Source organism: Hyperoodon ampullatus (genome assembly GCF_949752795.1).
Source record: "Hyperoodon ampullatus genome assembly, chromosome: 19".
Taxonomy (NCBI): Eukaryota; Metazoa; Chordata; class Mammalia; order Artiodactyla; family Ziphiidae; genus Hyperoodon; species Hyperoodon ampullatus.
Window position 1 is genome coordinate 37663321 of NC_136932.1, and position 10767 is coordinate 37674087.

The following is a 10767-nucleotide window of genomic DNA, read 5'->3' on the forward strand; positions in this document are numbered from 1 at the left end:
CTTTCGCTAGGCCTCCATCCGGCTCCTCTGCCCTGTCTCTGCAGTCCTAATTCTTTTTAATTTCCTGTTTCTAGGCAAGTCCTTCTCCCCTCCTCCCCACACCTCCTCTCGGGTCACCCTCCCTGCTTCCTGCTGAGAACCGCGCTGCCTCTGGCCCCCAGATGTGTCTCTGCACTGCTCTCCTCTCCCCAGTCAGCTTCCTACTCTTCAGAGTTGCTTCTTGTTGAGTTTTTCTATTTACACAAAGCAGGATCTCCTGTCCGCATTGAAATGGGGTGGCCGCCTGGGGGCGGATGAGCGCTCCCCACGGGGCCTGGGCCCTCAGAGGACAGGGGTGAGATGCCAGCGCCAGGAGGGTGCCTCTCCCCTTCCCATGTCAGCTCAGCACAAATCCAGCCCAGGCACACCCAGGGGCACCAGGTTCATCTCTCCAAAAACTCACTTCGGAGAAGACCCCAGCTCTCACCCTCAGGAAGCTGGCACTTTCCAGAATGGAGGCAGTGTCAGCACCCATGTGTGCCAGGCCCTTGGCCGGGGAACGTCACGTAACCCTCCCGCAGCCTGGGGACACGTGTGTCGGCCCTGTGGACGTGGACACAGAGGCATCGAGCGGCCAGCTCGCACGGGCCAGCGAGGGGCCAGGCTGGGGTCGGCAAGTCCTCCTCATGCCCTGCGCTGTGTGCGTAGGCTGTGACCTTGTCGAAAGGCAGAGACACAAACGCCGTCACAGACACATTCCGTTGGCGTGACATAAAGCCGCGGGAAAGTTAAGATTTGTGTAATTCCAGTTTTCTTTGTTTTCAGTCAGAACCAAAACATAGGCACATCCTAGGCATGATCTTTGCCTTCTGATGTATTTCTCTGAGGGGTTGTGCCGTCACGGCTGGGTCACAAGCCCTGGCTTTCCCCCTCACGCGGTAGGACCTCCGAGGGCCTCCAGGTTGCCTCCTCCCACCCTGATGCTCCATCCCAGCTGGTCCTGCGGCTGCTCCCACCCTCACGGGCTCTCATTCACCCCTGAGCCCCGACTTTCTCACCCAGAAACTGGGGGAAATTGTTGTTCTACCAGCTCATTGCCCAATGGTGAGAATAATATTGGGATCTGAGCACTCTAAAACTTTCAGAGCGGGCTTCCCTGGTGGCGCAGTGGTTGGGGGTCCGCCTACCAATGCAGGGGACACGGGTTCGTGCCTCGGTCCGGGAAGATCCCACATGCCACGGAGCGGCTGGGCCCGTGAGCCATGGCCGCTGAGCCTGCGCGTCCGGAGCCTGTGCTCTGCAACGGGAGAGGCCACAACGGTGAGAGGCCCGCGTACCGCCAAAAAAAAAAAAAACAAAAAAAAAAACCTCTCTCAGAGCACACGCACCCCGTGGCAGGACGGGAGCTCTGACTTGTGTACTTCCTGCCATGCTGTCATTTTCATCGTCGTTATCATCATTTGTGCCCCCACAGCTAGAGTGCCCAGGCTCCCCGGCCCCCGAGTCCCGCTCTGCCCATCCCACCGCATGGCAGGATGTTTCCCGATGCCGGGCACGTCTTTGGAGCTCCCTTGGGCCCCCTGCACACCGCCTGGGTCCCCCTTTGGGCATGCTTTCGCCGTCTCCCTCTGCTGCCGGCAACCCTGTCCTCAGCGCACGCCCTTGCCCTGCCCCTCCTGAAAGGCCTTTCACACTCCACTTTCCTATGGCTTCTCTCGCCTGGTGCCCACAGCCAGTGTTTGCCCGGCACAGCCGCCCTTTGGCTAATAACCGACACGGATGCTGCCAGATACTCGCGTCCCACCTTTCCTGGATGCCCATCATCGCCCCCGGGCCTCGGCTAGAATTGGGCTGGTTCTCAGCTAAATGCCACCCAGGCATTCCCCTGTGTCTGCCCCGCTTCCTTCTCTTCTGGAACGAATGGCATTTTATTTCTGTTGTTAAGCCAGGAGGCCAGCTTGCTCATCTGACGCACATGAGGCACCAGTCGTGGGCTGTGGGTTGTACAAGGAGTCAGGATCACTGTCATCAGAGCCGCCATTTATGGAGTGCCAGTTATGATCTAGAAGTTTTATGTACTTCATTTTATTGAATCCTCACAGCAGGCTTAAGAAGTTGATATTTTTAGGCTTGTTCTACAGATGGTGGAACTGAACTCAGAGTTAAGGAACTTTCCCGATGTTTCATAGCTAAAAAGTGGACATGTTTGAAGTCAGGTCTCCCTGAGTCCCCAAACCCGTGCCCCTTCCACCACATCAGACCTCACGGTGCCTGCTTTTGTTTTGTTTTTGCGGTACGCGGGCCTCTCACGTTGCAGAGCACAGGCTCCGGACGCGCAGGCTCAGCAGCCATGGCTCACGGGCCCAGCCGCTCCACAGCATGTGGGATCCTCCCAGACCGGGGCACGCACCCGTGTCCCCTGCATCGGCAGGCGAACTCTCAACCACTGCGCCACCAGGGAAGCCCCAGTGCTTGCTTTTGGAGATCCTGTGACCTAAGGAAAGAAGCGTGAATAATTAAGATAAGAATTGAAAGATGGAGGCCAGTCATTGGAAAGCAGTGGCCTGGCTGTGAGCGCCTCTCTGACCCCAGGGCGGCGAGGTCTCTGTGGGTGGAGAGGTCTCTGTGGAGGAAGTGGACTCCGCCCTGGGGTGGGGTGCGAAAGGGATGAGGGTGCAAGCAGAGGGGGCAGGAGGATGAGGAGGATGGGTGGTAGGTCTGTTGAGGGGATGGGGGAGCCCGCTGGAGCCGCAGAGGAAGGTTTACCCACCAGCGGAGAAAGGAGAGCCTGGCGGGGTGGGTTGAGTGCCAGATAAGAAAAGAACCCGATTCAGCAAATCAGAGATGACTTTTGCCACAGTATTTTGATGAAAGCACAGTTTGGGGAAAATTCAAATGTGGAACTGTGGTGTGAAATAGATTCACGAGCAGGGAGAGAACAGAGGCTGGTCTCCGCAATGTGTCTGTGCAAACGCAGGCCCCCAGCCGAGTCGCCAGGTGGGCTGGAGGAAGGCGGCTCGTGCCCGCACCCCGCGGCCGACTAGACGCAGACACAGCTCCCGAGCGGGCAGGTGTGGGCCGAGGAGTGAGCTCAAGGGGAACTGCCATTCTTCAGCCCTTCAATTTAAAGTCAGAATGTCAATATGTTCACTGTCTCTGCATGGCCTCTACTCTTTTCTTAGCTTATTTGCCTAGTAACGGGATTAAAGGGAACATTTACATGAACTTTTGAAAGCCAATATTCCAGTTTTGTCTTGTCTTCTGCTATTCCCTCCCTCAACTCAGGAGCCTGCTGCAGAAAAATCTGTTTGATCAGTGAGAACCCACTGGTTAATACATAAGCAAATGTCACCTATTGGTGGGCACAACTGGGGGGAAAAAACAGCTCCAGGAGTCTTTCATAAATGTCCTCTGTGGGTCTTTAGAGGCTGTGTGAGAGCTGTTTGTGGGCCCTGACGCTTCCAGTGTGAAGAACAAAGCAGACAATAGGAGGATATACAGTTTGGTTCCAAACAACCAACCACAGCTGGCAGCCAGTATGGCTTTCCTTGTGATGAGCAAAAACTAGATAAAAAGGCTTCGATAAAATGGCCTTTGTATCCCCCTCCCTCCCGCCACCTCGCCCCTGCATCCCCCCTCCTCCCCTCCCTCCCCCTCCCCTCCGTCCCCCACCCCTCTCCCCTCCGTCCCCCACTCCTCTCCCCTCCGTCCCCCACTCCTCTCCCCTCCATCCCCCACTCCTCTCCCCTCCATCCCCCACTCCTCTCCCCTCCCTCCCCCTGCTCTCCCCTCCATCCCCCACTCCTCTCCCCTCCCCTCCATCCCCCCTCCTCCCCTCCCTCCCCCTCCCTCCTCCTCCCCTCCCTTCCCCCTGCTCTCCTCTCCCTCACCCACTCCTCTCCTCTCCATCCCCACTCCTCTCCCCTCCCCCCTTCCCCCTCCCCCTCCCCCCTCCTCCTCCCCTCCCCCTTCCCCCCTCCCCCCTCCTCCTCCTCATCAGTGAGCACCAGGAGCCGTTACCCATGCTCCGCTGTGGCAGAGGTGTTGGCATCACAGCCTCCGTAATTTGCTGGTTTCCAGTGTTTCACTGGAAAAAATATGGACCATGAATCCCGATGAACAATCTTCTGCAAACACAACACTGTCCCTGAGAGACCGTGTTTCACATCCTTTCTCCGTCTGCAAAGGAGTTTTTCTTACATCTTTTGGTAATTGCCATGAGCTGGACTTGTAAATATTATTAAGTGGTTGAGTAATACTCATCTGGTAAACTGACCAAAGGAAACGGACGGTGTTTTTCCACTCTTGGAACTCTGGCATCCCAGGCCTGCCCCTGAAAGGGGCACTTGGGGATTGGAAGGGAAAATCTGCCCTGCCAGGTGCCAGCAGGCCCCGCGCAGAGCTGAGTGACGTGTGCAGGAAGGCTGCCGGCGTCCGCAGCCTCGCCAGGTGTTTGTGTGCTGGGTTTGGGGGCAAAGAGCATTCATTGTTTCAGAAGTTGGTAGGTTCCCAGAAGTTCCACTGTCTTTCCTGGGTCTGAAATGTCCAACATTTCCTTAGCCGGGGGCGGGGGTGGGAATGGATGACTAGACCCCCTGAGGTTTGAGCCCTCCTCTGAGGCAAGAGAAGTTCTGTCACACACAACGGAATGCTTTTCCTGTTCTTCCCTCCCGTGGCCAGTGGCCATCGGTGGCTTGGTCTCCCTCGTCCTCTAAGCTGGAACCACCTTCCTATATCTGAAGTGTTGGCGGCTCTTCCCTGCCTCTGTCTTTAAGGAATAGCAACCCCTCTGTGTTTTGTGTGGTGGTGGTGTGGTGGATTTTCTGATGATGCCTTTTGGTGATACTTACTGAAGTATCTGTAGATGAAACGTGTGGGAGTTGCTTCCAAAAAATACACCAGGTACAGGGAGTGGGTGAGGGTATAGATGAAACCAGATTGGCCACGAACCGCCCCCTGTTAAAGCTGAGTGATGAGAGTTTATCACAGTTCCTTAGCCTCTCCCGTCTACTCTTGTATTTGTTTCCATTTTCCCACTATAAAAAGTTGCCCAAAGGAAGAAGGAAAGAAATGGGAAAAGGAAAAAAAAAAAAAAAAAAAGAGAAGAAACTCTTTATCTCCGTTTTCCAGCCCAAAGACACCTGGGCCTCTCTCTCTCTCTCTCTCTCTCTCTCTCTCTCTCTCTCTCTCTCTCTCTCTCTCTCTGATAAACCCCATGCTGTGTCGGGAATCAGGATCCCCCCGAGACGGGCCCCAGGGGTAAGAAAGGGTAAGAGCGTGGCCCGAGGGGTCCGTCCCACCTGGATTCCAATCCCAGCTCTTCCTCTCACCAGCTGTGGGGCATTAGGCAAGAGAGTGAGTTTTCTAGAACTTCAGCTTCCTCATAAACAAACAGAGACAAGAATTACCTATTGCTGAGACTCTGAGCAAGGCAACCTGGCCCGCTTTGAATAGTCCACGCACGCCGTGGCTTAGCTCTCCCTGGCTTTGAAAAGACCCTTGGTTTCTCTTTCTGAAGCATCCTTCAGAGGGGGGAGACTCCATTCAAGGAAGGTGCTAGAGCTCTGTTCACATTCCAGAAAAGCCCAAGTTCTACTCTTTGACCCAAACGAATCCACAAGGCTGCAGTTGGCTTTGGCTTATCCATGTCACCTGCCTCCTCAGAATGACTTCCTCAGTTGACCCCGGGCGCACCCCAGTGTACTTAAACCTGCTGGAAACCTCCTACCCAGAGGACCCCTGTTTGCTCTGAAAGGGTTTGAAATGTCAGTCTTATTTGTCGTTGATCTCAAAGTCCCACTTTTCATCTTCGGACAGGAAACCAGTTTATCACATATTATCAAGTTACCATCTCTGGTGTCGGCAGGTGAAGTGCGTTTCATTTTTCACAGGTCTTGTGGACCCCATCGTACCTTTCCTGTGGCACCATTTGTAGAACTCACGGTTTCTGTGGTAGAATAATCAGCGGCTGAAAGAGCAATCACCGTATTGACGATGGTTCCGATAGGCCTCCGCCCTCTGCCCACACTGCGCTGTGAACCGTCTCCGAAGTGCGGGAGCTTTTCCCCGTCCCCCTGGGGTCTCTGCAGGGTTTGTAATTGGGATGGACCATCTTCTGAAGTTTCTCTTGGACTCCTCAACGCATCTGCCCAGCTCTCCTCTCCCTGCCGCCTGCCTCTTCTGTGTCCGTCTCGTTGGTTCCTGAGGTTCCTTCCAGATACTCAATGCATTTATTGGTTTATAGCAAAAAGAATGTCTCGTGCCTCTTTCGTGTGCCAGGCTCTGCTCCAGGCACAGGGGACGTGGTGGTGAACACAGTCCCTGCCATAGACGCTCACGTGCCAGTGGCGGATGCAGATAGTAACTGACTGAGGACCCAAATCGTGGTTTAAGAAGGGTCACTGCGGAGACAGAAGGAACACGGTCCATTGCAGGTCACGAAGGAGTTCCTGGAGGATGGGAAACTGATGCTGAGCTTTGGAGGATGAACAGGGATTAGACTGAGAGGGGCAGGAAAGACAGCACGGGTCCAGGCCGGGAGGCAGGAGGGTGCGGGGCACACCGGAAGAACCGAAGTCAGGATGGCCCGAGCGAGCACAGGACACCATGGGGCTTCAGGGGTAGCAGGGGGCAGAGGACGCAGGGCCTTCAAATGCCATGAGGAGTGGGGATTTTAAGCCGTTGGACGGTTTTGAGCCAGGAAGCAACCTGGTCTGATTTCCATTCCAGCTCAATTGTGGGGAAAGGATTGGGTAAAGGGAGCGGCTGGTCAGTCCTTGCAGCGACCCAAGCAGGAGATGGTGGTGACTGTGATGCCTGAGGCTGCTTCCATCGGACCGCAGGCTCCATGCATAGAAACTCAAACCCGATGTATGGTTTCTCCTTCCCAGCCAGTTACTGCTCCTGATTTCTTTGTCCTGCTTTTCTCATAATCGCCCTGATTTGAAAATTCAGGGCCACTCATGTGGGCCTCCCCTTGGGCCATCGCAGCCTTGGTCCAGAACCCGGGCCGCACAGGCAGCCTCTCAGCCCCACGTGCCCTCCCAGCCCCAATCCTGGCTGAGCGTCGCCGGCAGGACTTCTTCCTGAGCCACCACTCAGCCCGCCTTCTCCCCTTTCCTCAGAAACGCAGTCCTCCCCCTTGGCTTCAGGATAAGCCTGGGCTCCGGTGGGCCAGCAGTTGCCCCTGACGCTTCACCTCGGTCTGTCTGCTTCCCTCGTTTTCACTGTTTTTTAAGGAAAAAGGTTGCACAATATAAACCTTTCCCCCAGCCAAGAAGCAGTGGGATTCCTGCCCAGGTGGAGCCTTTGGTCAACCTGAAGATGTTTCTGGAGGCAGAAATGAATGAAAAGATGTGTTCTTCTGGCTCTGGCAAGAAGCTGGACTGAGAGAATGTTCATTCAACAGCCACACACACCCCCACCGCCTTACTACAAGCATCTTGAAATGCTAGATGAAATATTACAACACCCCCTAGAGTGGTAACGGATGGCTGAATTTACAAGGAAGAAAGGAAATCCCAGATGAAAGAAATGGAGGGAGAGCCAGAGACCAGCACCTAAGTGACGCCATCCATGGCCACAGTGACATAGAGCAGGGTCGGCAGATTCCGTGAAAGGCCAGCCAGTAAATGCGTTAGGCTTTGAAGACCCCAGACAGTGGGACACATCTCCTTTTTCTTTTTTGACAACCCGTTAAAAATACAAAAACCACTCTTAGCTCATGGGTTATATAAAGCAGGCCACAAGGGACTTCCCTGGTGGCGCAGTGGTTAAGAATCCGCCTGCCAAGGCAGGGGACGTGGGTTTGAGCCCTGGTCCGGGAAGATCCCACATGCTGCGGAGCCCGTGTGCCACAACTACTGAGCCTGCATGCCACAACTACTGAAGCCTGCATGCCTAGAGTCCGTGCTCCACAACAAGAAGCCACTGCAATGAGAAGCCTGAGCACTGTGATGAAGACTAGCCCCCACTCGCTGCAACTAGAGACGGCCCATGTGCAGCAACGAAGACCCAACGCAGCCCAAAATAAATATTTTTTAAAAAGAGGCACACTTGTGGCAAGGCTAGAGAAAAAAAATGGATGCACGAACAGGTGGTGTGAGAAATAAAAAGGACTGAGGTACAGCATAGTGTTTAAATTATAGGAGAATATAAGGAACAATCTTATACCAGTACTTTTGGACACTCAGAAAAAATGGGCAATTTCCCAGAAAGATATAATTTAACAAAACTGACTCAGGAAGAAGGAGAAGCAGAATTCCCAACGTGGGAAGCTGTCCAAGTGTGGCCTGAGTGTCAAAAACACCTTGAGCGGCTATTCATTCATTTATTCAACAGTTGCGTATTAAGTCTCCACACCAGGCACTGCTGTAGAAAGCTGGCGATGCAGCAGTAAATAAACTAATCAGAACTCCACACGCTACGTCCATTCTGTCCAGCAGAACTTTCTGTGAAGATGGAGATGTTCTCTGTTGTCTGTCTGATAGGGTAGCCGTTGGCTACAGGTGGCTCTTAAGCTCTAGAAGCCTGATGTGGCCAGTGGTTATCTGGTAGCCAATAAGATCAAGAATGTGTTAATGGCTTCCTATAAGAAAACAAGCTGCTGAACTCTGGGGACCCTGAGCTTCCCCGAAACAGCTCCTCAGTCTGACGTGGGCAGTCCTGGTGGCCAAACAGCCACGTGACCCTGACTCCCCTGTTACTTGTAGAGCATTTTCACGAGCTTCACCTCACCTCCTCACTCCCCTCTCGGGGCCTTCATTTAGCGAGCACTTGCGCCTTCGTGGCCGGGCCCTGTGTCTGATACGCCACCACCGTGCTGGCCTCCGGGGTGTAGGAAGCACTCGTCACCCACCAGGGAAGTCAGCGTGGAAGGCGGTGAGCGTGTCGGGCGAAGTGGCCGAGTCCTCCTGGGCCCTCCCTCTTCATCAGCGTTGCAGGGATGGGCGTGGTGAGTCCAGCCACGTCAGCTGAGGGAGACGGGGCGGGCTTGGCGAGCAGAGCTGGACACAGGGAGCAGACTGGCCGGGAGGGCTGATGCTCTCTCCTTTTGTGGTCCCCAGCCAAGAAGTTGAGGAAGTAAAACTAGAAAATGTTAATATAAAAAAATTTAAAGAAAAAGTCTCTCTCTCAGAATTTTTTACAGAGGGGTGACAAGTATCTTGGGCTCAAGAAGGAAAGCTAAAGCCATGTGGATAGGGGAGAAAATGGATTCTAGAGTCAGTATTTCTTCATAAACACCAAGCCCTTTGCTTTGTCAAGGCCTCATCAATGCAAACAGAAAACGGGGCCGAGCTGCGCACAGAAGCCGGAGCGGGGGGCCGAAAGGGGAGGCCCCAGCAGGTCAGGAACGCGGGCACTTTTCGGGCACAGCTCTCGAGGAGGCGAGATGGCAGCTCTCCGGTGTCCCTGGAGCCCCTCCCTTCCGCAGCCTCCAGCCCGCAAAACCAGAGGCCGCTGACAGCCCCCCACACCGGGGCTCCCTGGAGACCTGCATCCACTGTCTCTCGGAAGATACTTCACGGGAGGGGTGACGCTTGTCTGCTGTGAATCCTTACAGGGGGTCTTGTATGCTTCTGTTTTTCAGGGATGATAATGGTGATTGTGTTGCTGCTTGTGGCTATTGTGGTCGTTGCAGTCTGGCCTACTGACTAGTGGCCGTCAAGGGACCACCAGCCGGGACCCCTGCCAGTGATGGAGTCAAGCTCAGCATTCTCTTGGTGCCTGCAAGGCACTCTCAATAAATTCCCCCAAAGCTCTGAACTGCTGACGTGCGTTGCTTCAGCAAAGGCAGATCGTGTGGCAGCTCCAGAGGGCTGCCGGGGTATTGGGCAGTGTGGCCCTTTTGGGTTCTGCCTTGGTCATTGGGCTGCTAGCCCAAGGTCCCTCGGTGGTCACTGCCCTGTGGCTGCTGATGGATTCCAGCCATCCCACAGCGTGCTGGGCACCCTGGGGGGACGAGGCCGAATTCCTAGGCAGCTTGTGACCTCAAGTGTCTAGTCTGCTCGGGGAAGTCACATGCCCATGTGGGAGACCAGTGAACAGCCAAGGCCACGTGTGTCCAAGAGGGAGGAAGGAGTGACACGAAGGAGAGACATGCAGACACGTGTCTCTGGGCAACTGCCGCCCGCCCCACTGCCCAAGTCCCCCCCCAAGGCTCGCCACTCCTACTGGTGAAATAGCTCAGGACTCTAGTTTAGGAACTACCTTCAGACCTAGAAGCATGTTCTTGTTTCCTCCCTCGGTGTAGCAAACCCGTCTTCCCAGGCTGAAACTTCCCTATAAGCAGCCGGAATCAAGTCTGATGAATCTGATCAGGCAGGAAGGTACCGTGTAGGGTTCAGAGGAAGGTGTGATTGATTATGCAGGCAGGAGAACATGTACCTTTATTTGGCTCCTAAACTGGCCCTGACAACCTTGTGTGTGTGTGTGTGTGTGAGTGTGCACATGCGTGATGGCAAGGGCAGACGCGTGGGCTAGGCCTGCAAAGGGTGCCAGGCCCGCGGGAGTGGTGGTGAGTCCGGGTTGGAAGGGGCACAGGGCCAAGCTTCGTGCCCTCCCTCCTGGCCAAGCGGAAGACGGGCCGGGCCAGCGGGCCTTGCTTTGCCCTCCGTGGCTCCAGGGGAAAGAATTGGTGTTGGTGATGAAAACCTAGGGCAGTTTCCAAGCACAAGATTTCCCTGGAAGAGGAGAGATCGGGCAGCTGGGAGGGGAGTCCTGGGGGGTCTCCTGTGGATTTCCTAGAGACTGTGGGCGGCTGCTCTCCAGAAGGCGTGACCTGACCCA

At 54.9% G+C, this 10767-nt stretch overlaps 1 protein-coding gene across 2 annotated transcripts in view; it reads left to right on the forward strand.

Moving 5' to 3' along the window:
- The window catches only part of STX8 (syntaxin 8), a 248746-nt gene extending 239006 nt beyond the window's left edge, over positions 1-9740 (forward strand). For both annotated transcript variants that reach the window (XM_079726072.1, XM_079726071.1), the window contains one exon: positions 9569-9740. In XM_079726072.1, the coding sequence (XP_079582198.1) occupies positions 9569-9636 (68 nt within the window). In that variant the 3' untranslated portion in view covers positions 9637-9740. The remainder of the gene's footprint in view (positions 1-9568) is intronic.
- The last annotated feature ends 1027 nt before the right edge of the window (positions 9741-10767 follow it).